The 26,046-nt window shown below is 56.4% G+C and overlaps 2 protein-coding genes across 2 annotated transcripts; both read left to right on the top strand.

Moving 5' to 3' along the window:
* Positions 1–291: 291 nt before the first annotated feature.
* LOC127465708 (antigen WC1.1-like) lies at positions 292–10,523 on the top strand. The gene is given in 14 exon segments (XM_051776226.1): positions 292–419; positions 520–1,046; positions 1,136–1,453; positions 1,527–1,829; positions 1,903–2,217; positions 2,337–3,080; positions 3,162–3,533; positions 3,615–3,794; positions 3,945–4,040; positions 4,253–4,336; positions 4,581–4,793; positions 5,007–5,165; positions 6,938–8,084; positions 9,589–10,523. Coding segments are annotated over 12 exon segments (3,396 nt in total). The 3' UTR covers positions 5,123–5,165; positions 6,938–8,084; positions 9,589–10,523.
* Positions 10,524–15,115: 4,592 nt separating this feature from the next.
* On the top strand, positions 15,116–17,372 carry LOC127465702 (SH3 and multiple ankyrin repeat domains protein 1-like). Its single transcript, XM_051776215.1, has 5 exons — positions 15,116–15,208; positions 15,582–15,721; positions 15,836–15,947; positions 16,088–16,267; positions 16,353–17,372. The coding sequence occupies exons 1-5, from the start codon at positions 15,116–15,118 to the stop codon at positions 17,052–17,054; spliced, it is 1,227 nt and encodes a 408-aa protein (XP_051632175.1). The 3' UTR covers positions 17,055–17,372.
* The last annotated feature ends 8,674 nt before the right edge of the window (positions 17,373–26,046 follow it).

The following is a 26,046-nucleotide window of genomic DNA, read 5'->3' as shown; positions in this document are numbered from 1 at the left end:
AGGAGCCGCGTGCGGTCGGTGCCTCGGCCGCGTCCCCGGCGGGCGGTGACCGCCTCCTTCCTGCCCCGGCGGCGAGGCGAGCGCGGGGGCACAGCTGCGGCAGCCCCGCCATGTGCCACCGCCCGCGCGAGGCACCGGGACCCGCCGCCCCCGCGGGGAGCCGGGGGCTGCTCCCACCGCCCGGGGAGGGGGCACCGGGGAGGGGGCCCCGGGGCTCTGCCTCGAGCCGCTCCTCGGGGCGGTCCCGTGGAGGCTCCGGCGGGATTGGGGCTGAATCCTGTCAGCGCGGGGATGGCTCTTGCCGGGCTCCAGCGGCAGAGCTGGACCCACGGGGGGTACAGGAGGGGCCCCCTCGGCCCAGGTGCTGGGGGGGGGCGGCTCCCCCCGGGGACATCCGTGTGCCGGCCCACTGTGGCGAGGTGTGTGACGCCAGAAGCGGAGCCGAGCCTCATATTTGGGCACGAAGCAGGTTATTGGAGGCCGTGGCCCCGCAGCTGGGCGATCCCCCGGCTGATAAAGGCTCCCCTGGTGCTGCCGCCTGCACCGGCTCCGGCGCTGCCGCTACATCATCCCCTGCCTGCGCTGGGGGTGCGGGACGGTGGGATGGGGCCGGTCGGGGCGCTGGGGCTGCTGCTGTGCCTGCAGCTGTGTGGGGGTGAGTGGCGGGGTGGTGGGAGCGGGGACCCGCCGGTGCCGGGCCCGGCTCAGGCCCCTCCGTGCCGCAGGCTCCGGGCAGCTGCGGCTGGTGGGGGGCGGCGGGCGCTGTGCCGGACGCGTGGAGGTGAATCACGACGGTGAGTGGGGCTCCGTCTGCGTCTACGACTTCGACTGGCAAGTCCGCTGGGCCACCGTGGTGTGCCGGCAGCTGGGCTGTGGCCGCGTGGCCTCGTCGTCCCCGTACGCCCCGTTCGGGCAGGGCAGCGGCCGGATCTGGCTCCAGCCCTACTTCTGCCGTGGCACCGAGGAGGTGCTGGAGGAGTGTCTGCACTTCGGATGGGGCCAGCACTACTGTGGTCATGAGCGGGACGTGGGGGTGATCTGCACAGGTGAGGGGGACAGGCTGGCTGTGCCAGGACACCCACCTCGTGCCGAGGTGTGCCGGGCAGGGCTGAGCTGTGCCGGTGTCCCGGTGCAGAGGCCGTGGAGCTGAGGCTGGTGGATGGCGGCGGTCCCTGCGCCGGGAGGGTGGAGGTGAAGCTGCGGGGACACTGGGGCTCGGTGTCAGATGAGATCTGGGACATGGAGGATGCTGAGGTGGTGTGCCAGCAACTGGGCTGTGGCTCGGCTGCCGGCGCCTACTTTGCCCACGACCGCTTTGGCATAGGGGCTGGGCCCATCAACCTGGTCCTGGTGGACTGCAAGGGGGACGAGGCCACGCTCTGGGACTGTGAGATCCGTGGCTGGGGACCCTACAACGGTAGCCATGAGTTCGACACCACTGTCATCTGCCAAGGTAGGAGCCGGGCTAGGAGGGACACGGTGCTCCCGGCACATCCCTCAGTGCCAACTCTGCACCGCTCCCGCAGGGTTTTCCCGGCTGGTCGGAGGTGACGGAGCCTGTGCCGGGCGGTTGGAGGTGCGGCAGCGCCAGGCCTGGGTTGGCGTCTGTGCGGAGCACGTGGACATGAAGGTGGCCCAGGTGGTGTGCCGGGAGCTGGGCTGCGGCGCGGCGCTGGCCACCCCCGGCAGTGGCCGGTTTGGGGCGGGAACGGGGCCGCTGTGGGAGGGGGGGTTCAACTGCACCGGCAGCGAGCCCCTCCTCAGCGCCTGCGCCTGGCGGGTGCCCCACAGCCAGGGCTGCGCTGGCCACGCCACCATCATCTGCTCCCGTAAGCACCGGGGACACCGGGGGTGTTGGGGGTCCCCCCAGCATCACCCCCCTGAACGGCCTTTCTGCCACAGCCTACACGGGCTTCCAGTTGGGGAACAGCAGCTCGGGCTGTGCCGGGCGGGTGGAGGTGGCGGTGAGGGGCACGTGGGGGTCCGTCTGCGCCACCGACTGGGACCTGCCCGATGCCGACGTCCTGTGCCGCCACCTGGGCTGTGGCCACGCCGTCACCGTGCCCCCGGGAGGCTCCTTCGGCAGCGGGGACGGGCCGCTGAGGCCGGACGCCTTCGGCTGCAGCGGGAGCGAGCGGCACCCGGGCGAGTGCCCCGTGGCGGTGCTGGGGGAGCCCCCCTGCACCCCGGGGAACGCCGCCGCCGTCAACTGCTCAGGTCTGTGTGGCACCTGGGGGAAGAGCCTCCAAGGGCTTTTGGGACACCCCAGGAACTGGGAGTGGAGCACTCAGGGCTGTTTTGGGGTGAGGGGAGTGCTGAGCCAGGTCATTTTACAGGCATCGTGAATTCCGTGCGGCTGGTGGAGGGTGAGAGCCGGTGTGACGGGTGGCTGGAGTTGACCATAAGCCCTGGGGTCTGGCGCCGTGTGCCAGGAGAGGTTTTGGCTGAACGGAATTTTGGTGTGGTGTGTGGGAAGCTGGGCTGTGGTGGGCTGGACAAGAGCGATGCTGTCGTTGGTACGGTCCCCGTGTGGAACATGAGCGATTCAGAGCAGAACATTACAATAGAAGTGGTCCGCACTCTCTGGAAGATGACCAACCAGGAGATGCCTGTCTGGCTGAACGACTTAATAGTCTGGGACATGACCACCGGGCCAACAGACATCCCTCATGGGGCAGCCATCGTCTGCTCAGGTGGGTGTCCCGAGAAGGGCCGGGGTGCTGGTGCCCCGAGCAGCCCCCAGCCCGGTCCTTCCGTGCCCGCAGGCAGCCGGCGGGTGAGGCTGGCGGGCGGTGCCGGGCGCTGCGCCGGGCGGGTGGAGGTCTATGCCGGTGGCACCTGGAGCAGCGTGTGCCAGGAGCGCTGGGACCTGCGGGCCGCCGCCGTTGTGTGCCGGGAGCTGGGCTGTGGCGCGGCACTGGAGGCCCCCGGCTCGGCGCGCTTCGGCCCCGGGCCGGGGACAGCGTGGCCGTACGTGGTTGAGTGCGCCGGGAGCGAGGAGTCTCTCTGGGAATGCCCACGCTCGGAAGGGCGCGAGTGCGAGCGCGGGGCCGGGGCCGGGGCCGTCTGCTCAGGTGAGTGTCGGGTGTCCCCGGGGCGGGGAGCAGCAGAGCCCCCGGGGGGTTCCCGTCCGTGCCGTGACCCCCCTGCTCCCCTCGCAGAGCAGCTCTCCCTGCGGCTGGCGGGCGGGCGCGGGCGCTGCAGCGGGTCCCTGGAGCTGCTCCACAACGGCACCTGGGGCCGCGTGTGCGCCACCGGCACCAGCCCCGGCACCGCCGCCGCCGTCTGCCGGCAGCTGGGCTGTGGGGACGGGGGGCAGCTGGCACCCGTACCAGCCCAGCAGCCGGCCCCCGCCTGGCTGGCCTGGGTGGGCTGCGAGGAGGGGGCCCGCTCGCTCTGGGGGTGCCCCTCGGCACCCTGGCACCTGCAGGCCTGCGGCCCCGGAGGGGACGCCTACGTGGCTTGTGCGGAGGACAGTGACAACCCCAGCGAGACAGCCAGCACCCCGTGCCCGGACGGGGCCACCTGCACAGGTAGCTCTGCCCGTGCCAGCAGCCCCCCCGCCGGGCCGGCTGGGATCCCCCTGCCCTCACTGCCTGGCCGTGTCCCCACAGCTGTCCCCAGCAGCAGCGGCCCTGCGGTGGCCAGGGGGACTGTGCCGGTGACAAGCGGGCAGGTGGCCAGGGGGACTGTGCCGGTGCTGGTGGTCCTGTGCGTGGTCCTGGGGACGCTGCTGTGCCTGGCCCTGGGCGCCCTGGCCGTGCTGATGTGCCGTGCCCGCGCTTGGCGCCGAGGTGGGTCCCGGCGGGTGGGTGCCGGGGCAGAGCCGCTTTGGGGGTTCAGGGGCTCCCCCCGTGTGGAACGGCTCGGAGGGTGGGCAGTGGGTGACCCCGGTGCCACCCACGGTGCCCACGGCCCTGGGAGAGCGCTGCCTCTTGTTGCAGGCCCCGGCAGAGCCGTGGGTGCCATCCCCGACGCCATCTACGAGGAGCTGGACTACAGCGCCATGCCGGAGTACCAGGAGGTGCCCAGTCGCCCAGGTCGGTGCAGCCCCCGTGCCCCAGCTCTGCCCGGACAGGGGGGCTCTGCCCCACAGTCCCACCGCGGCAGCGGGTCCTGGTGGCACAGCACTGGCTCCTCCCCGTGGTGTGGGGGGTCCCTGGGTCCCATCACAGCCCTGCTCTGTGGCTGAGGTTGTGTCACCCGCGGTGCCACCTCTGGCCACCCCCAACACTCTGTTTTCCCCCTGCAGGTTCCCCGCGGGAGGGCTCAGTGAAGAAGCTGCTGTATTACACCGGGGACAGCGTGGAGGGGAGTGACACCGGGGCAGCCCCAGGTAGGGGCACAGGGCAGGAACCCAGCAGGGAGTGCTGGGGACAGGGGACACGGCAGGGCTGGGGAGCTGAGGGGACACGTCCCCCTCGTTAGTGGGCAGAGAAGCATCGCCTTTCCCTGAGGGACCAAGGGCCACCAACACATTGCTGGTGGCACAGCCGGAGGGCGATAGCACAGCCGGAGGGGGATGGCACAGCCAGTCCCTACCATGGCCACCGGGTCAGTGCCATGTACCCCCGTGCCAGTCCCAGCCCCCCCTGCCCTGTCCGGGCACGGAACCACGGATGGCTACGACGATGCCACAGCAGGAACCCTGGACAACTACGATGATGCCATGGCTGGAACCCTGGATGGCTACGACGATGCCACGGCCGTGCCAGAGGAGTCTCCCACTCCCAGCACTGGGGACATCTCCGAGGGAGTGGCACGGAGGGGCTGGATCTGTGTCCCACCCACAGGTAAGAGGGACCACAGCTGCCCTGTCCCCCCTGCAGAGCCACTCCATGAGGGGTTTGGCTGCAGTGGTGAGCTGGGATCCCGCACCAGATCCACGGGGGCTGCAGAAACACAGAAACACCCCAGGTGGGGTCTGGAGGGGGGATACAGAGCTGTCCCCCTCATGCACCTGCCTTTGCTGTCCCCCTCATGCACCTGCCTTTGCTGTCCCCAAGGTGGGAGCTGCCCCCCTCCAAGTCCCCCCGGAGCCACAGGGGACCCCCCGGGACAGCCCCCGGGGCACATGGACTGTGATGATGTCGGCACCGGCACCCCGGGGATGTCGCAGTGAGGATGTCCCGGCCATGCCCCATCCCTGGGGACACGTGTGCAGGGTGGGGGGCTCTGTGACATCATCTCTGATAATGTCATTTGGGGCACTCCTGTGTCACTGGGAGGGTGGTGTTGTGGTGGAGAATATGAGTGGGGAGTCAAGGGGGTCATGTGGGTTCCCCAAAAAGGGGGGGGGACAGCCCAAAAATGCCTAAAAATTCATAGGGAGGGGTTGTGTGTCTCTGTAAAATACTAAAGCCTTTTAAATTTGTTATTTTTAAATCTATTGACAAGTAATACTAATTCATATAAAAGCTGATTTCAAAACAAATCCTCGTATCTGCTATATTATATGCGGGATTTTAGGATGTAATAAATTCCAAACGTGGATCCATAGGGTTTGAAAATTAAAATAAAACTTTTGTACGAATACGTTAAACACTGAAGGGCTGGAAAATGTGAGGCAGGCACTCGCTGTGCAGCAGCAGGGGCAGCTCGGTGTGTCGGGGGTTGTTCCTGTCCCCTCCCTGTCACCCCGGGGCGGTGGCACCGAGCGGGGAAGGAGCGGCCGGGCCGGGCTGGGGCCGGGGGGGTTCCCGGGGCACCCGGGACTTGTGGTCTCCTGTCTCTCCTGGGGGGGTAAAATGAACATTTTGAGTTAAAACCGAGGCAATTAGTGAGGGACATTCTGCAGGGGAAATCGAGGGAGGGACAATCCTGGGGTAAAACCTGAGCTGGGCAGGGGACGTTTGGGGATCAAACCTGAGTTCCTGTGCAGGGGACAGAAGGAAAGTTTGTGAGGGAAAAGCAGAGGCAAATTGGGAGGGGAAGCAGAGGTGACATTTTCCATAGAATTGCTGAGGTAATTTGGATGAAACAAAATCACCTTTTTTGTGGGGTGAATCCGGGGGTACCTTATCGAGGAAAAAGGAGCCTTTCTGAGAGAAAGGCTGGGAACTCAGAGAAGACCGAGGCAGCATTTTGGACAGAAAACCTGGAGTTCCATAGAGGGGACAGAGGTGACCCTTTTAGCTGAAAACTGGGGGTAATTTAGAGGGGACACGACCACTGTTTTATGTAGGAAAGGGGGGGGTGATGTAGAGGGGAGAGAGGTGGCATTTCAGAGGGAGTGGCTGAGCTGGTTGGTGAGGGCCGAGATGGACTGCCAGCTGCAGACTGAGCCTGGGGCCTGAATCCTTTCCAGTCAGCAGGAGCTGTTCCCAAATGCCATCCCCTGGCTCATAACTCGGTAAGATTGTGTTCCTCCAACCCAAACCCCATTGCCTTAGGTGTGTTTAGTTTGTGTCTGTGAGAGCTGGGATTTTGGCTAGAGAGCTGTTGTTGGGAACAAAAGGTGGAGTAAATCTATTCCATGGATGTGTAAGGAAGGACTGAGTAGCAGGGAAGGGGAGGATTTATAAACTATATCAGTATTTGACCCAAATTTGGGGTGAAGCAGTGGTGGGGGTGGTTGGGTTTGGTCTGGGCCGGTCAAGATCAGCCATAAACAACTTGCCAGACCCCTGAACCCTCAATGGACACGTCCAGCCCTTCAGCAGAAACCCAAGTCAGCAATTACTACAGAGGAGAAATTATTGAAAAATTATGAGGAGTGGCAAACCTTCTGTTACTCCTTGTGCAGCCTCTGCATGCTGTTCTAGGAGTAACTGTCCAGGCTCTTTCTAACAAAATCTGTTAGAAATTTAAATGTAGGGTTCAAATTTGGGTCTGCTCCCCACAAAACTCCCGCAGAGCCTGAAGGACTGGGGTGGTGACTGCTCCCAGTGAAGGTTGTTTTTTAATATTCTGTCCGATTTCTCTCAGCTCTGGGCAGGAAAGGCAAGGGTTTGGGTCAGGAATTGTGGGAGCAAGGCCTGTGTGCCAATGGATGTCTCGTGTGTGTGGCAGGGCTGGGACAAGGACTCATGCAGTGACTGAGCTGGCACTGGAGCTGCTGCCATTCTGAGCCATTTCCAAGGTGTGATTAGAGAAGGAGGACAATGCCCAGGGATGCTGAAGAGGGGGATCAGCTGAGCTGGGCAGCAACAAACACGGAGCTGCAGGGATTTGGGTGCTGCTGGGGATGTGTCACCTTCCAGCCGAGCATCCGTGCCCAGCATTCCATCCCCCCTCCGGAGGTGGTTCTGGCTCTGGGGGGGCAGCAGGATCCATGGGGATGGAGTGAAGGGCCATCCCCCAGCTGTGGTGCCGAGTATCCCGAGGGCTGTGCTGGGGATGGAGCGAGGAGAGGAGCATCGTGTTCCCTCCATCCCTCCGGGTGCTTTCCCACAGCCCGGAGCCTCCCGGCTCACACGGAGCTCACACGGTTCCCTTTGGAAAGGGAGGCAATGGAATGTTGGGAGGTTTTTTTCCTTCAATCTTCCGAGGTAGTGCTCTGAATTAATTTATTTCTGTCTTGCTTCCAGTGGTGCATTCCCCAGCAGTCCCACGGCAGCTCTTGGGCAGTGCAGCTGCCAGAGGTCCCTCTGGACTGTGGGACGGGCAAAAACTCCAAATAAAAGCACATGTACAGATTCTGAGACTGGTACAAAGACAGGCGATGGGACATGGAAATAACATCTCTGTTTTGGATCATGGTTGTGTTTTTTTTTAAATTATTTCCCACTAGTTATTGTTTATTCTCCCCTTCTATATGTTAAAGCAATTCCATGGTGGGGGAAGAGTGAAACATGAAGCTAATCCCGTGTGCTTTCATGGTATGTTTCATGATGTTCATGATGTTTTTTGAACTGCATGTCTAAATACAAGCGTTTTAGTAAGAAATCTGTCTTGGATTTATGGCATACATACAGTAAGCCGAGATACTTTTCTACTGGCCGTAATATTAATTTTTATTTTGCCTTTCTAGCTATCGTATAAGAAAATTGTTCTTACAAATGTAAAAATGCCTTCCCAGGTGTAGCTCGAGCAGGCCTGGCAAGCAGACTTTTCAGCTCGCGTGGTGATGCCTAAAAATCCAGGTAGGTGGAGCTGTTACATCATGAAACCTTGATATAACAACCTTTTCGAGGAATTAGGTGTTAGTTTTTAATTAAAACGTTGCATGGAATTCTGTTAGTTATGGTTTGGAGGCTAATGCTGCTTATAAACATGGGGCACGTATAAATGTGAGGAATTACAAAGCAGAGGGTTTGATTTTGGACTTCTGAGTAGTTTGGATTAAACTACATCCTCACACGAACTTTTTTAAACAAAAGCCATCAGGATATGCTGGGATTGCTCCTGCTCCTCCTCTGCTGCTGGCTCTGACTCGGTGGCACATAAGAAGGATGACCTTCAATGACGTACCTTTAATCTAAGAAAGATGAGTAAAAGAAAATTAATCACCGTGGTTGGTTCAGTCCTGTTGCATGAGGGTAAAGCACTGCTCCCAGGTTTGCAAGGTGTAAAAGATGTGCTTCTACAGGAACTCTGGTTATACAGAGCAGAGAGGGGAAAGACTCTGGCTCAGGATTATTTCTCGACGATGTAGTTGCTTTAAGTGATGTGCAGGATGAAGAGAGAGTCCACAGGTGTCCTCAGAGGCAAAAACTGGGATCAAGTCAAGGGTGCTGCTGGTCTGCTGCCGTTTCTTTCCAAGCTGCTTAATGGCACTCATTAGGTTGGCTGGGCTGATTGTCAAGGGGGAAGTAGAATTGCCAAAGGGGGGATTTGTTTCCTCTTTTAGCAAGGGGAAGGAAAAAGGAAAATCCATGCGGTGGAGGTGAGGTCGATATTCGAGGCATTCCACTGTGATAGGGAAAAATGGATATGACAGTGCAAGCCCCATGGGTGCTCCCAAAATCCCTGCAGCTGGAGAGAGGGGGGAGACTCTTGTTTTCTGACCAAATATCATGATGGGATGCAGTTTCCAGTTGCCCGAGTCCATAAAACGGAGCATTTGGGAGCTGCGGGGTTTTTAAGAGAAGCAGCTTTGATAACTTTTCTAACTCACCACGCAGTTCCATAGCAAATAACCCAGGAAGAATTAAGGATTCTCATCCCTGACAGTTCTGAGACACAGGTCGGGCAAACCTCCTGGCACAGACTGGGTGTATGTATTTAATCCTGTCTCAGCACTGAGAAGCTGTCTCTCTTTTGAGGCCCAGTCAGCTGTAGCCTTCTTTTATTATAACTGCTGTTCTCTCCCAAGGGAATTAGGAGCATCTCCTTTTTTCTTCAAGATAACAGCAGATTTTGCATTAAAAAAAAAACCCAAAAAACAAACCACAAACCCCTCCCTACTACCAGAATTGGGCTGTAAAAGATTTTTTTGTTTGCTTTCTTTTTTACTCCCACAGTGAATAAACTGATTTCCAGAAAATTTCTCAGCATATTTATTCAATGCCTCTCACCCATTTTTTTTGAAAAAAAACCAAAAAAACAAAAAAACACCAACCTGAAATGCCCATTTTCAGCAAAGAAAAGACAGTTTCTGTGTTTTCTTTTGTGGATGAATTGATCTCTCCGTGTCTCTTTTGTCAGCTATTACCTCTCTGTTGCTGTAACATCTGGCACAAGAAAGAAGTGCTCTGGTGAAGAAACCGTCTGTGAAGAAAGCAAGAGAAAACTGTCCCTGACAAAAGGGCCTATAAGAAACTTCAAATTATTGGGGGTTGAGAGAGAAAATCAGAAGCAGAGTGTGGGAAAAGTAAATAAGTACTGAAAAGAGAGTGAACTCCGGCATGAATAGGTTGTATACAGAGAAAAGATCTGGCCAAGTAACAACAACAACAAGCAATAAGTTGTTAACAGATGCTTGAACTTCATATTGAAACAGCAGAAGTGTTGATATAATTCTGTTGATACAGCTCTGCTGTGTTATTGTTGGCAGAAGAAGTTAGTTTAACTTTAGGGGAAGGGTAAATTGTAGGCTCTTGTTTATTTTCTCCGGCTAAAAACCTCTGACTTGACTTTTTACCTGTTTTTGTAGTGAATTTTCATCATGCCATGTAAGTATGAAATCATTCAGGCAAACATTTCACATGTCAATAAAGCTGTGTGTGTATATATTAGCCCGGCACATTTCATTCCTCTAAACCATGTTTATTACTCAAGCTCTGCAACATCAATTTTGCACTTGGAAAAACAGAGGAGCAGAGAAAACAGAAAGCCAGGGTTGTTTGCAGAGGAATGTTGTTGTGAAATAAGCCAGGGAGGAAATAAAAAACCTCCCCAAATAGTGGTGAATGATCATTAGATATCTTTTGAGGCCTTTTCTATTTCTATTCAGTTCAGTCCCTGCTCTGTGACTGGCTGAGAGCGAAGCAAAGGAAGTTGAGATCCAAACTGGAAGTTGCTATTCATCCAGGGAAATAATCCAGCAGTTTTGATCACCAGTCTTGATAACTAATGCTAATTAATTTCTCAAGAGTGTATAAATTTGGTCCTTATTTTTCTGAGCCGCTGTATTGCCAGTTCCTAAGCCAAATAAAACCATGAAAATGTAAATGCTTACCACATTAAAGTTTATTTTCTGCAAACTGAGGTGTTTTTCTTCAGTCTCCTTCTTTGTATTAGAAAATGCAATATTCAGGAAAAAAAAGGTCAGGATAACAAAAAGAACTATTTTGCAGAAAATGGATCAATTTTGCATCACTTGGAAGTATTTCTTACAAGCATGTAAATAGTCCTACACCACAGGACTTCGTCCTCCCACCCAAGGAAAGGGTTTTTTCCCCTTTCCTTACTGAGGAGCAGCACTTGAGTGTCTGTTGCAGAGCATTGCAGTTGAAACAACAGCAGCAGGGATTTTTTTTTGTGTGTGTGTCTGTGAATATTCAGCTCTAATCTCTGCTGCATTAACAGGCTTTGCTTTGGACCCGGTCACTGTCATGAAAACGGTGTGAAAAATGTAAACTTTTTCAGAAGGGCCTCTTCACAGACCAGAAAAATACCCAAGGGTCTCCTGGAGGCACTAAAAGTTTGCTTTAATTAACAGAAATGAGTGAGCCTGGCCACACTTGCTTGACTTTCGAGTTAAACTCAGTAGTGAGTTCACAATGTCTGTGACTGGAGGCAATGACAAATCCAAAGCGGGGGAATACATTTCCTAAGAACAAGTATTACCTCAGGCACTTGTGATTTTCATTCTTCCCTTCCAGAATGGGCCAATACAGTATTTTCCATAATAGTGAGTCACTACCCGAGTGTCATTTCCCTCATTTCCTTTGAAAACATGAATAGTTTTGTGTAGCCATTAAGTGATACAGGGTATGATTAGGTTACTTACTCACGGGGATTTGGATATAATAAATAAGAAAGCAAATCTGGTTTCGTCATCCCCCTTACTTGATTCTTTGGGGGAGGAATTATTACTTTCTGCTTTCTAAAGAAACGGGGACCCCCGGGCCGGCCCCGTCCGGGGGTCGGGAATAATTTTAAAACCCCGGGGGGAGCCGTGGCAGGGCTGTGGGGCTGTTGCTCTCTGGGTGTCTCAGGGTTTGCCTCGGAATCCCAAAGCCTTTCCCCGTGCAGGGTTATGAGGCAAAGACTAGTCTCAGTTTCCTGGTGCTGCATTAATTCTTTTTGCTCCTTCTCTGTCCAGTTGTGCCCTCCCTGGGGCTCAGCTCAGGTCCGTGCCCAGCGGCTGGTGGAGTGTGGCGAGTTGTGCTTCCTGCCGGGCGGGAGCTGCCTTGGGAAGCTGCTCTGTCCCCACGGCTGGGCCGAGCCCGGGAGCTTGGACAGGGAAGGGCAGGGCCCGTCCTGCCGGTGAGAATTGGGTTTGGCTGGGGGAGGATGGAATAGAGCGTGTGCCTGTTAACTCCAAGGAGAGCCAACAGTTGGGAGAGACCCCAAGCAGGTTTGGTGCCATGAGAGCAGCTTCAAAAGACCTCGAGTGTTGGAGAAATGTCCAGGAGAATCGATTCCCTTTTTGCAAGGAGGCAGTTTGCAAGGATAGGGTGGTTGCTGTGCTCTCTAGCAAAAATAATGCCCTTGGGATGTCCAGGGTGAGGAAGTGTTGGCCACGTGTAGGCTGGAGAAAAGGTGTGTGGGTGCCTGTGTGTGACACCCGTGGGTGTGCAGGAAGGGGGTTCTGGTGCCATTGGAGCTGCCAGGGAGCCAAAAAGGGCACAGTTGTCTGAAAAAGGCAAAAGCTCTGTTGGTCTCTGTTGACACCTGCACCAAAGGAGATGCAGATTTTCCCCTTGGTTGCACAAAGCTCCCAGCAAAAGAAGCTTTAGATTCCAACTCACCTTTATGCTAAAGGTTTCGTTGCTCTCTCAGCAGGATGTCGAGTGCCACTGTATCCCCGAGGTCACCCTTTCTCCTGCTGGGAGAGCACGAGGTGGATGGAAAGGATCCCCAGGCATCTGCAGGCACAAGGGACTCGTACAGCTGTGATTTTCCTACAGCCCCCGTAAGATGGACTTTCAGGGTACCATGGGTCATGTGCCAGCTCTCCTGCTGGAGCTTTTGTCTGCTATATTTGGACACAAAGAGTAGAACTAAAGTCAGGTCTGTTCTGGAGAGTGTTACACTTGTGCAAAGCTCTTTCCCTCTGTTTGTTTTCTGTTCTGGAAAGCACAGTCTGGAGTTCCTGGGCACTTCCTGTTAAATGAAAAAAATTTTGTACTGAAAGGGGAAAGGAGCTGTCTGTTGGAGGTCAGATGTCCCTGATAAAAGCTTTATGCTTGTTCAGTCAGTAAGCTTCTAAAATATCTTAGTGTGTAGGAATGCCTGGCTTCTAAAACTTGCCAATTGAGTTTTAGAGGCTTCTTTGAAGAGCTGTTTTCAGGCAGCAGAATTAGCCCCCCAGGAGGGACTCTGTGCCTGCTCTCCCGTGGCTCCAAGGGATCTCTGGGCCTTCACGCCGGCACCGAGATTTTCTCGGGAAGGGCCTCAGATCCCCGGACCAGTCTGGGACACAGGCAAGATCCCCCTGCCTTTAGAAATGAGGCCTTTTTGTGGCTTCTTACCCATACACAGTGGGTGGGTTGTTTGGTGTTTTGGATACTCATTTGGGAGTCCAGACTTGGAGGTTTATTTGGCCTTAGGAACAGGTATTCGGTTTCTTTTGTATTCTGGGTACTTGAGGTTCCAAAGAAGAACTCTTGAAATCACTTCTGGGCTGTCCATTGAAGCCTTGGGACCAAACTGGGCTCCCTGGAGGGACAGTGCTGTTGGTGCCCCCCGGGTTGGGGCACCCCGAGGACTCCAGCGCGCACCGAAAGGATTATTCGGGGAGATCCTCGGGGTGCCCGGCCCTGGGGAGCTCAAAGCAAGGTCCCTGCCATGGATTCAGGCATTGCTGAGAGTATCCCAGGGGTCCCTGTCCCTGCTAGACATGGAGCTCTCTAATGGGCTGTAATTGAGTGATAAAAGTGGTGCTCCAAGTGCCAAAGAAGTGTGGGATTGGGATTAAGAAATGAGCAGTGATGGTACCATTGGTTGTTTTCTCTTGAATGTGACTGTAAGAGCTGCAGGAGTGCCAGGTGTGTGTTCCAGTTCCCAGCATTTGGTTTGCACATGTCCTGGTCAGACACAGGTCCAACTTGCTCAGTCCTTAACACAATAGAGGGAGAATGAAGGACTGGCACTGTTAAGGTGATTGGTGTGTCAGATGTTAAACTGGGAAAACATTGGGTAATTCCTCAGTTTCTCTATTTGCCAAAGTCACCCAAACCTCTGCTAGGAAGAGATGGACTGGAAAAGTTGAGGCAGAAATGAAATTGAAAAAAGGGGATATTGAAATTGTTATTCCTGAAACGAAATGTGTCCAAGCAGCAGCTCTTGTTGTGCAGGGAATAACTCCTGCCAGCAGCAAGGCCCCCACTGAAGTGGTAGCTGCAGTTGTTCCTGTTGTGTGGGCCAGTGGAATTGCAGGAGAGTGGAAGAGGGCAGAACCTGTAGGTGTTACCCCTAATGTGGGATCTGTACTGGTAAGGCAAACCCAGTATCCTTTAAAATCAGAATGCCAGCTTGGATTGGTTGCAGTAACAGCTAAATTTGCTTCTCATCCTGGTTTGCTTGTAGAAGGTGAATGCAAGAACCTGCCAAGAAAACCAATGACCAAGATGATTGATTAGTGCAGGACCTGAGAGAACCCCCTGAAATGACAACCTGGAGTAGTTTCCAGTATTGGATTTAAAAGATGGCCTTTGTTGCATCTCCTTGAGCAAGGAAAGCCAAGAAACCTTTGCTTTTGCAGGAAAAATCGGGAAAGCGGGAAGGAAGAAAAGAAGCCCTGTGACTCCTCCCTGAGCCCCAGACAGCCCATGATCTGCCTCCCTGGGAATGGTGGGATGGGCTGGACTCTGGATTGCTCCCTCTGGATGTGTGGTAAGACTGTTATGGCAACTTTTCCAACAGCCTGAAAGCATTTGCTGCCTTGGCTAGATGGTGCAAGGGCAGCCTTTAAGCAGCTGAAGCATTCCCTGAGGACAGCTTTGGGTCTGCCAGATGTGTCCGAACTGCTGGAAGCATCTTTGGTGGGGAGGGCAAACAAAGGCCAAGGTGTGCAGTGACCCCCCTGAGAAGGGACTTTGAGTTAATGGCACCCCTGCAAGTGAACTTTGTGGGTTGTTCCCCCTGTAGGGCAGGTGATAGTCCCAGCGAGGGGACGAAGGAACGGGAACAAGTAAAAGAAAAGAGAAAAGCAAAAGAAAAGGGAAAAAGGAAAGCAAAGAAAAAGAGCCGCGGCAGAGCGAGGCCCCCGCGGCGCCGCTGCCCCTCCGCGCACTGCCCGAGTAAACGGGAGCGGGGCCGAGTTGCGGCGCTTAAATACACCCCAGCCCGACCCGCCCCCGCCCGTGCCCGCCCCGCGCACCTGGACGGGCCCCTCCCCTCGCACCTGTGCGGGCCCTGCCCCGCCCCGGCCCCGGCCCGGCCCCGCCCGCGCCCCTCAAAAGCGGCAGAGCCGCGCCTGCCCCGCTGCTGGGGAGGAAACTCGTCCCGGGATGCGGCGGGAGCGATCGGCGCTCGGGGCCGGAGCCCCGGCCCGGGGGCTGCTCCCGGCGCTGCGCCGAGCCCGGGCCGCTGAGCGGGGACGGCCCCGGAGAGCGAGGCTGGGATGGAGCTCGGCATCAGGACTAGCACCGGAGGATCGGGGTTGGCTTGGGGCTGGGATGGAGCTCGGCATCAGGACCGGCAGCGGAGGATCGAGGTTGGCTTGGGGCTGGGAGGGGGCTCGGCGTCAGGACGGGCACCGGGATCGCCGCCCGTGCCCCGGCGCCGCGGGCGGGAGGAGCCGCTCCGGGCCGGGCGCTGGGGCCGAGCCCGGCGGGGCCGCTCGGGCCGGGGCTCTGCCGGGGCCCGGCCAGGGCAGAACGGCGGCGCTTTCCTCGGGCAGACGCGGAGCCGGGGCTGGGACCGGCCGGGGTGCGGGGACACGGGATCGCTCCGGCCGCGGGGAGCTGGGGGCCTGCCGGGGCAGGGAAGAATGAGGGGCAGCCCTTTCCTCGTTCCTCCCGTGCTCTGGGACGGGAGAGCTGAGCAGAGCTGCCTGTCTGTCCCCGTATCCCTGTGTCTGTCCTCAGACGGCCCCAGGAGCTGGCGCTGACCGTGCCGCGGGTCGGGCACAGGCTGCTCCCAGCTCTGCCTGCGGAACTTGGGCAATTACCCACAGCAGTTCTTTGCCCTGCCATCCCGAAGGGGCAGCTCATCTGACACCTGCCAGGTGAGTCCTGAGGCTCTCCTTCCTCTCCCCCGCTTTATCGGCAATTCGCTCCCTCCCGGGGCAAACCCTCCGGTTTTTAAAAATCCCATTCAAACGTTTCATCTTTAATTGCAGACGGGGAAGGTCCTGCCTGGGAGGGAAATGGCTACAGGAGAGGAAACCAAGAAATGCCCCAACCGGACGCTGCCGCGCGAGTCAAAGGAGGGAAGGACCGCAGGGAAATCGAGTCAGGAAATGCGCTTTTATTCAATCTCTGCAGCTCTCCCTCCTCTGCACGAGCCCTTCGCAGCCCCGGCCCGAGGGAGCGCGGCCGGCTGGGCTGTGCCCGGCTGGGGACGGGCACCAATTCATCACTGCCCTGCTCAGGGAGGTTTTCCGGCCCCGTCCGGGATTCACCCAGCGGCTGCAAAGGTGCTCGTGCGACGTCCGAGCTCGTTTCCAGGGATAAAGGAGCCAACCCAGTCCGGAGGGATCCCTCGCTCCGAGGCAAAGGCGTTGCTCGAGTGTCGCTGCCTGGTCCCGCCTGCGGGGGGGCGTCTCCTCCAGGTGAGCCTTCGGAACCCAAAATGTCGGGGCCGCTTTTCGGGTCCGGAGCTGGATGGAGCCCTCGGCGGCTCCTGCTTCCCGCCAGGAACGTTCTCGGGGCTCCCTGGGCAGAACCAGCTGGGCAGGGAACGCGGGCCGGGAGGAGGCCGGAGCGACAGAGAGCGAGCCAGCCCTGCTTGGGCTTCCTATTGCCAGGGGATGGAGGAGCTGTGCCCTGCCATGCCCTTCCTATTGCCAGGGGATGGAGGAGCTGTGCCCTGGAGCTGTGCCCTGCACTGCCCTGCCGGCGCTCCCGGCGCTCCGGAGCTCAGGCAATCCCGCCCGCAGCCGCAGGACTCCCAGCACAGCCCGTGGCAGCCGGGATGGAGCAGCTCCGGGCCAGCGCTTCCATCGGCAACCAGATGGATTTGTCTGGCGAGCAGGGCTCGTCTGCCAAACTCACATCCCAGGGGTGGGAACCGGTCACGGGCACTGCGGTGGGCACGGACAAAGGGCAGCCCGCGGCTCCTCAGCCGGGGCTGCTCTGGACGGGCCCCCTGAGATGCCTCACCCTGGACACGCCCCAGCGCCAGCCCAGAAGGACCCAGAGAATCCAGCCGGCCCTCGGCAGTGTCGGCACGGCGGGGCTGCAGAGCAGCGCGGGCAGCCGTTCCCAGGGCCCACCTCCCAGAGCTCCCCCGCGCCCCCCGCGTGTGTCCCGCCCGCCCCAAATCCCTGCCCTTCCAGCCGGAGGCCAGCAGCCAGCAGCAGCCTTAAAGCCAGGGCCATGTGCCCTCAGCGGCACTAAATCCCGAGCAAGAGCCCTCGGAGATGCCTGAAAAGAAAAGGGGGTGCTTGGAGAATGTTGGACTTGGATGCAATTGGCAGTTTTTCGGGGACCCAACCGCAACCGCAGAACCCGTGGACAGCTGGAACAGGTGGGGCAGAGCCGAGGTGCCCTGAAGGCAGGGATGTGCATCCCTTTCCTTGGGGAAAAGAACTCGCCGGGGCCGCTCCCGAGGCTCCGAAGGGACAGCGGCTTCCCGGCCGGAGAGACGTCCTCGCCCGTGCTCAGGGGCTGCCTCGCCCCGGGCCGGGAGCTCGTCCGGCCCCCGCCTTCTCCCGGGCCAACACATCCCCTGGAGCCCGGCCCGGGGCGGAGAATCGGCCCAATTCCAGCCAACTCGCTGAAATCCTCCCAGGGACACCAGCGGGGCCGGGACAGGAGGGTTAAAAACAGCAAATTCTATGGAATATCAACCTGTCCTTGTCCCGATCCCACTCAGCAAACCTGGAACCGCGGCTGCTTCCTGGCAAACCTGGCCTTAAAGCAGCAGCTCTGCAGGGGAATATCCGGGCTCCAGGAGGCACTGGGAGGCTGTTCCAGCAGGAATTCCCCATGGAATTGCGGGCTGTGGGTAGAATTCCTCTAAACCTGCAAAGCTGAGACCGGAACCCAAACCTGGGCCCCCGCAGAGAACAATCTTTGTGCTGCCCTGTCGACCAAAGCCGCTGCACCGAGAGATCTTGGCAGCCTGAGGGAGGGCATTCTCTCCATGCCAGCAACCAGCATCGCCCCAGGGGACAATCCAAGTCCCAACCAATTCCTTTTGCCTTTCCACAGGGACAGTGACCCTTATTTGGTCCTGCTCTCCCACCGTTCATTTTGGGGGATCCATTTGTGCTGGTTTATGTTCCACAACTCCACCCACAGGTGGAGATTTGGGGCTGTGCTTCTCTACTCCCAGCAGGTTCCCTAAGGAGCCAGATACTCCAACAATCCCCTCGTTTGACTTTCTAGGTGAATTGTACACAAGCCAGTCCCCCATTCCCTATCCAGGCTGGGAGTGCTCGTGCCCTTGGCACAGTTGGCTCTGGCTGGGCAGGAACTGAGAGCAGGACATTGGGCAGAGTGGATTAGCTGCCCAGGGAACCTCCAGGAGATGAAGCTTCTGGATCCTCATTCCAATCAGGGGAACACATTCTGTCTCTGGCAGAAGCTGGGAGCCAACACAGATCCCTCCTGGCCAGGCTGGGGGCAGCAGTTGGATCCACTCTGGGGGAAACCCCCTGTGCCTGCCAGGAGCTCTGACTCTCTTTGTCCTGCCACCTCTGACCAGTGTCAGGGCCACTGGGAGGGATTCAGAATCCCAAGAAATCCCAAATCCTACTGCAGGATTCAATCAAAGGAAGAAAGTCATTCTTGTCATAAAAAGCTTAAAAACCTGTTAAAAATTCTAGGACAGCAATACCAGGATTCCTAGGATCCTTATTGTTCTTGGTTCCACTTCAATGTATCTTTAGTCCCTCAAGGAGCAGCTTGGAGAACTTCCCCTGGGATTTAGAGGCTGAGCAGGGTTTGCTTTGGATTGCCTTGCACCTCTGGCCTCAGCTGGTGCAAACACAACTTGGGCCAATGTGGTTAAACACACTTTCCTACACAAACAGTTGCTGTATCTCCTAGAAATTACCCCAAGTTTGCAGATAAATATGTCATCTCTGTCCCCACTGAGTCACCCCAGGCAGAAAGAAGGGGACAGGTTTCACAAAACATTTCTGCAATCTAATGAATAACTATTTCCAATTTCTGAGAAGGACAGGAACTCACAGCCACCAAGGCCTGACAGTCCCCTGCAGCCAGAGCTCAGCACACACCCAGAGAGGCAATTCCAGCATCTAGAAGGAAAAAAGTTTTAAAGTTCCTTTAAGTTGTTCAAAGCAAAGCAAGCCTTGCTTTGGTTTCAGTTGGGTGAACAGGGAGCGGTGGGCACAGGGTACATCATTAATGCCCAGGGGATGGTGCTTTGTGGGGGAAGAGCAGCTGATGGAGTTGCCCAGTCCAATTCCTGCCCAAGGCCTGATGGCCCAGGACAAACCCTCTGGCAGGCAGTGGGTTTGTTCCCTCTCATGGTCTGTGCCCAGTGTGTCCCTGTGGGCAGTGCCAGGCTGGGGACAGGCACACAGAGCTGGCAGCACTCTCTGCCCCAAACAGCCTCGGGTGGCAGCGCAGCCCCGGGGATCCAGGGGGGCTGGAGGCGGCCCAGGAAAGGACCCCCCGCTCCCCCCGGGGCAGCTCCACAGCCCCCCTGCCCTCTCTGCCACGGGGTCCTGCTGCTCCCCCGGCTGGCACAGAGCCCCCTGCCCATGGCTGGCAAATCAGGGCCAGGGCTCGGCCTCGCTGCAGCCCCCCACACAGGAGCAACTCAGGGCTCAGCCCAACATTTTCCCTACTCTGCCACTGCAGAGGCCCTCAGTTCACCTCAACAGATTCCTTCTCTTCCCAGCACATTCCCTGAAGTTTAACACTCACAGTTTTCTGGGTCTGTCCCCACTCATTACCTCAGGTTACCTCAGTGTGTTCATTCCCTGACCTGGAGAGAATAAACCTCCTTTTTAACCCCCAAAATTTCCCCTTCCAGCCCACTGCTGATTACTTCTTTTTGAAAACAAAGTATTCATTCTCTCCACCAAAGATTACCTCAGACTTTTACCCTACCTGCACACTACTGATTGCCTCTTTTTGACCTCCAAATATTCATTCTCTGCCCTGCAGATTTCCTCAAGTTTGACCCCCAAAATTTTCCCTGGAGATTACCTCAAATGTTTCTGCCCTAACTGTCCCCACCTGGCCACCACTGATTACCTCAGTTGACCTCATGAGGTTCTTTTTCTCCCCTGGAGATAAAACTTTGGGGCTTTGGAACGAGGTTAACTCAAAGTATTCATTCTCTCCCCTGGACATTACCTCAAGTTTTACCCCTAAAATTTCCTCCATATGTCCACAACTGATTACCCCAGTTTACCTCAGGATGTACATTCTCTCTGTTCCACATGACCTCAAATTTTACACACAGAAATTTTTCCTACCTGCCCACCACTGACTGCCTCACTTCACCCCAAGGTATTCATTTACTCTGCTACAGAGTGCCCAGATTTTACTCCCAAAATTCTCCCTACCTATCCCTATGTAATCAGCTCATTTGTACAAACACGTACTGCAGGGAACACAGGGAGACAGGAGAAGCTCTTGGTCCTTATTCCCTGCAGACAACTGCTGCAGGGGAAGAGTTCATTTAGGCACAAGCCAGTGATGCAGCCACAGGGGCAGGGGAAGAGGGGAGAGGAACTGACACCAAAATGACACAATCACCACTGAAAGGGACTTTATTGAGCTGCAACACAAACACTTTCACAGCAGGCCAGGGCAGGAGGTGCCCCCAGGACCACCAGCACAGCAGCTGGGCTTGCAGGAACACCATCTTCTCAAGGGATGGAGCCAGGGGCTGACAGTTGGGATCCATCCTGGGGGGGGCTGGAGAGCACTCAGGCATCAGGGCCAAGTCCTGCCCCCTCACTGCAGACAGTTCAGCCCCAGCAGCAGTGGGATTTTCTGCCTCTCCCCCTGTAGCAGGGAGGATGCTGAGACTGAAACCACACACCATTGAAAGCTCAACAAGAACAATATTTATTACCAAGAGGTGGCCAACAAAACAAGAACCTGAGAGAGGGGAAAGGGGAGGGAAATAAGCCCTCAGTATGACCCCCCACTCACTCAGGTGTTGCTTACAAGGTTGTCTCACTGCCCCCAGCCTGCCTGGAATTCCCCAGAGCAGAAGCTGCACCCTGGGAGTGTGGGCAGGCTCACAGGATCGTGGGCGTCCCCGCAAAAGGCAACGTTGGCCTTCCATGTGAAGCCTCAGTTCCACTCCCAGCACGAGCCATCTGCTCTTTATCCAATCCATTGGTGACATCTACCTGGGCAGGTGTGGCCAGCACAGCCCAGCCAGAGGCCTTGGGTCCCTCCCCTGTTATGTCAGGGGTGCCCCTTTGCACACACGGGGGTACCCTGGAATTTCCCTGTGCCTGCACCTCGGGGAGTCTTTCCTAAAGGAGTCTGGGGACTTACTTCATCCTCCTCCTCTTCACTTTCTTCTTCAAATGCCCTCAGAGGGCCATCAACCAATAGTGAGGTACCAATTAATTTCAGTTTGTAGGAGATGCTCGCTTCAAGGATGAAGTTCTTGTTCCTCAGGGCTTGTTTTCACATAAGCTGACAGGAAAAGAACAGACTCTCACAAGTGGCTGCAATTCTCCCTGCTCCTTCCCTCCCTCTGCCTGGAAGACACCCCTGCCAGCTCCTGCACCCCCACCTCTTACCTCCTGGAAAACATGAGCTGCATCCTCCTGGATCCTCCAGCTGGATGCTGCTGGCTCTGGGCAGCTCCCACCCTTCAGCAGGGGATGCCAAAGGGAGCTGGAACACCACAGCCCCCAAACCTGCCCACTTTCCAGTGCTGCACAAACCTGGTGTTTTGCTGACAGGCAGGGCACTCAAGGAAACAACTCCTCACCAGTCATGGAATAATAGGAACAGTTTAAACAAACCCAATCCAACACATGGGATACAGATGTAGGGGAGACACAAAAGAAAATGAGCAAGGCATCACATCCTGAGTGCCCCAGAGACAGAACTGTGTTTAAGGAGAAATCTCTCACCCACAGCCCCCTCCTGCTCCACAAGGCTGCTCTGGCACAGGACCAGTTTTAAGCTCAGCTTTTCTCTGTACCACTTCACTTTGTTTCCCACCTCATCCTGTAATCAAAACTTGCTGTCCTTGCACCTTTTTAGGGTGACCATAAATTAAAGAGGTCTCTGCTCCAGCACCCACAAGGGCCTGAACCATTTGACAGGATCCATTTTTCCAATGAATTCAAAGCTCCACCTGAGGACCAGGGTCTTTTCTCACCCATCCCTGTGCTGGAGCTTGGCCTCCATCTCACTCTGCTTTCAGTTCTTTCAGTGGTTACAACATTTGCAGCCCTGCCCTGGGTGGAGCTCGGCATCCTGATCCCATCCCTCCTGGCCCCCGGAACCGCTGACTCAGCAATGGGGGGCCCTCCATTGCCAAGGGCACGGGCCCGTCGGGGCTCACGGGGGGAGCAGGAGGGCGAAGGCTCCAGCCCTGCTGCTACAACCTTCCACCACTACAGCCAACAGAGGAGCCTCCCCAGCCCTGCCTCCCAAGGCATCCTGAACAAACCCAGCCCAACTCCACAGGACAAACGGCTCCCTGTCTGCCCAGGCCAGTCTAATCCCAGAGGCTCCCAGATCATGCACAACAACTACCCAGGAAATCAGAGTCTCCAGTCCATCTCTTCCTAGCACAGGTTTGGGTGAGTTTGGCAAAGAGACAAACTGAGGAATTACCCAATGTTTTCCCAGGTTAACCCCTGGCACACCAATCACCTTAACAGTGCCAGTCCTTCATTCTCCCTCTATTGTGTTAAGGACTGAGGAAGTTGGACCTGTGTCTGACCAGGACATGTGCAAACCAAATGCTGGGAACTGGAACACACACCTTGCACTCCTGCAGCTCTCACCATCACATTCAAGAGCAAACAGCCAATTGGACCATCACTGCTCATTTCTTAATCCCAATCCCACACTTCTTTGGCACTTGGAACACCACTTTTATCACCCAATTACAGCCCATTACAGAGCTCCATGTCTAGCAGGGACAGGTACACCTGGGATACTCTCAGCAATGCCTGAATCCATGGCAGGGACCTTGCTTTGAGCTCCCCAGGGCCGGGCACCCCGAGGATCTCCCCGAATAATCCTTTCGGTGCGCGCTGGAGTCCTCGGGGTGCCCCAACCCGGGGGGCACCAACAGCACTGTCCCTCCAGGGGGCCCAATTTGGTCCCAAAATGCAGGGGGATCTTGCCTGTGTCCCAGACTGGTCCGGGGATCTGAGGCCCTTCCCGAGAAAATCTCAGTGCCGGCGTGAAGGGCCAGAGATCCCTTGGAGCCACGGGAGAGCAGGCACAGAGTCCCTCCTGGGGGGCAATTTGCCTGCCTGAAATCAGCTCTTCAAAGGAGCCTCTAAAACTCAACTGGTGAGTTTTAGAAGCCAGGCATTCCTACACACTCTAATATATTTTAAGAACTCATTGAGTGAAACAACATAAAGCTTTTATGAGGGACATCTGACCTCAAACAGACAGCTTCTTTCCCCTTTCAGTACAAAATTATTTTCATGGAATCATTTAATACAAAGTGCCCAGGAAGCCCAGACTGTGCTTTCCAGAACAGAAAACAAACAGAGGGAAAGAGCTTTGCGCAAGTGTAACACACTCCAGAACAGACCTGACTTTAGTTCTATTCTTTGTGTTCAAAGATAGCAGACAAAAGCTCCAGCAGGAGAGCTGGCACATGACCCATGGTACCCTCAAAGTCCATCTTATGAGGGCTGTAGGAAAATCACAGCTGTACGAGCCCCTTGTGCCTGCAGATGCCTGGGGATCCTTTCCATCCGCTTCGTGCTCTTTCGTCTGCACGGAGAAAAGCTTTGGGATTCCGAGGCCCCCCAGCTGCCCCGGTGCACAAACCCCGCGGCCAAGGCGCTCTCCCCTCCGCAGCCCGGGCAGCAGCGGGGCCGCACCCTCAGCCCTCACACACAACCGCCCGCACCCGCCCCGCCGGCCCTTTATACCGCGGGCCGGCAGCGCTGCCCAATCAGCACTCGAGCGCCTCCGCCCAATCCCAGCCCGCCCGGCCCTGCGGCCCCGCCCCGCCCGCTCAGCCCGGCCCCGCCCCTCGGCGCGGCCCCGCCCCCGTTCCCTCAGCGCGGCCCCGCCCCCGTTCCCTCAGCGCGGCCCCGCCCCCCGTTCCCTCAGCGCGGCCCCGCCCCCGTTCCCTCAGCGCGGCTCCCGCCGCCGCCGCAGCCCCGGCGGGCGCTGCTGGGGCCGGGGAAGGGCGGGTGGGAGCTCCGCGGTCACGGCCCGGCCGGGAGCTCTCCCGGGACAAGGGGAGCGGGGCGGGGAGCGGGGCCTGCGGGGACAGCGGCGCTCTTGGGGGCGGGCAGGGCGGGGACGGGCGGGGCAGGGCGGGGCCGAGCGAACCGGGGGGCGGGGCCGGCGCGATCCCGCGGGGCTTCGCTCTGGGCTCCGGGGCTGTTCCGGGCTGGTTTTGGGTGCGGGTTTTGGGGGACTCCGCACGCCCTTCCCTGGTCACAGCCTCACCCCAGCTCGCTGCACTCTCCGCACCCCTCGCTCAGCTCCGCGGGGATTTGTGCCTCCTCTGAAGGTGGCGAATGTCCGCAAAGGGAGTCGAGAAGCCGCTCCCAGTCTTTCTTTTCCAGCCTTTTCTGCCCAGCACCGCAGTGGTCGACAAGGAAACCAGAAAAACAGGAAAAGAAAAAAAACCCCAAACCGCACCGTGCCAACCCCCAGCTCCTCCCGCTTCTTCCTGGGAGAAGACTGGATTAATCTAAATCAATATATAGCATTTATGTATTTTCCTTTCAGTCTGTACACTTTAGAAGTAAGGAAGTTACACACACCAGAGCTTTGTCTGCCTACCCTCAAAAAACCACGTACTGTGTTTTCTCCCTGTGTAGCTCTTGTTTAGAGATGCAACAAAAATTAAATGACTTGTAATTTCAAGATCAGACCCAAGATCTCTCCCTCTCTTGTCTCTCAAATACACATGGACACGAATTTTGCTTTGCTGTTATTCACCAGGTTTGGAGGGAGGCTTTTTAAAGCAGATGGAGCCTGTGCCACATCTCTGCCAAGTACCTCAATCTGGCAGTGTTTAATTGTCACTTCTTATCCACAAGAAGCCCCAGAGGTGATGACCAGCTTAGCTCTCCAGCTCTCCCTGGTCAGAGCTAAAAGACAAGCCTTGTAAAGATAACAGAGAAATTTGGTTTCAGAAGTAAAAATTCAAAAAGACAGAAGTCAAGGGGCTTAGTAGAATTTCAGAACCAACTCTTGGTTTTACTTCTTTCGCCCTTTAAAGACAGGATGAAGATGACGTAGCTGAAATTCACAGTAATTTACTCTCTGGATTTTCACTGTTCCTTCGCTGCTCCCGATTCCCTCCTGCTTCCAACAGTGCCTGAGTAGAGTAAAATACCTAAAAAACTTCAGGAGTGTGGCCCAGAACCACCAGACTGCAGACCCATTTCTTGCTGCCCAGAGAGGTTGTGCAGTAAGTCTGGCCTGCTGAGATTTATTACTTTCTCACTTGATGGTTAATTACTTGCAAGTACCTCCCTTCTTTACCTACAGATGTACTTTGAAGATTAATACCTTAAGAAGTGTGAGCTGCTCCTGTAATTACATGCTCCAGCCAGGACAGCTGGGAATTCCATGCTCATGAGCACCGGCAGAGCAGCCACTCACCTGCACGTCCCCTCTGGGGCTTGAGAACTTACCTGCTGCAGAGCCAAAGGGCTTGTACCCACCAGGACAGAACTTCACAAGTTCTGGAACCCGAGTGAGAGTTTATAGGTTGATCTGCTCAGTGTTCTGAGAGGAACTGCTTTGTTTTTGATTGCCAAGGATCGTGGTGTTATTCTCAATGTGGTGGAGATGGCACAGTCACCACACTCTCGCTGATCCTGGAGATGTTGTCTCCTTCCTACTCTGTTTTCATCCCATTCCTTCCAAAGGACCAAAGCCTTCCAGCTTTCATCTCAACACAGGACTGACAGGGTTGCATGACTTGGCAGGATGAGATGGCACATTGCTGCAGGAACACTGGCAAAGGCTGCCTGATAACCCACCTACAAGATGTCTTTGCCTTAGGAAGCCAGTCTCTTTCCAGAAAAAACAACTTCTGTGGCTGATCTGTCAGCTAACTTGGGTGTGAGAGCATCAGCCAAAAGCCTTTCCTTCCTCTCTTCCCTATTTGCACCTTTCCCCCAACCTCCATCTCATATTCCTGCTAGAGAAGGTGGCCACTCTTTCCCTGTGGAAGTAAAAATAGGGAATAACCTTTTCTTTTGCTCCA

Source organism: Manacus candei, unplaced genomic scaffold (assembly GCF_025592945.1).
Source record: "Manacus candei isolate 608988 ecotype Guabito, Panama unplaced genomic scaffold, ASM2559294v1 h1tg000009l, whole genome shotgun sequence".
Taxonomy (NCBI): domain Eukaryota; kingdom Metazoa; phylum Chordata; class Aves; order Passeriformes; family Pipridae; genus Manacus; species Manacus candei.
The sequence above is the reverse complement of the archived record's forward strand: the minus strand, read 5'-3'. Positions and strand labels throughout refer to the sequence as shown.

What these genes read in the sequence shown, in the direction of transcription:
- LOC127465702 (XM_051776215.1), top strand. Translation starts at nt 15,116, where the DNA reads ATGGAGCTCGGCATCAGGACTAGCACCGGAGGATCGGGGTTGGCTTGG. An exon ending in AAGGACCGCAGGGAAATCGA is followed by an intron (nt 15,948 to 16,087) that starts GTCAGGAAATGC and finishes TGCCCTGCTCAG; the next exon opens with GGAGGTTTTCCGGCCCCGTC. An exon ending in CGGGGGGGCGTCTCCTCCAG is followed by an intron (nt 16,268 to 16,352) that starts GTGAGCCTTCGG and finishes GCTTCCCGCCAG; the next exon opens with GAACGTTCTCGGGGCTCCCT.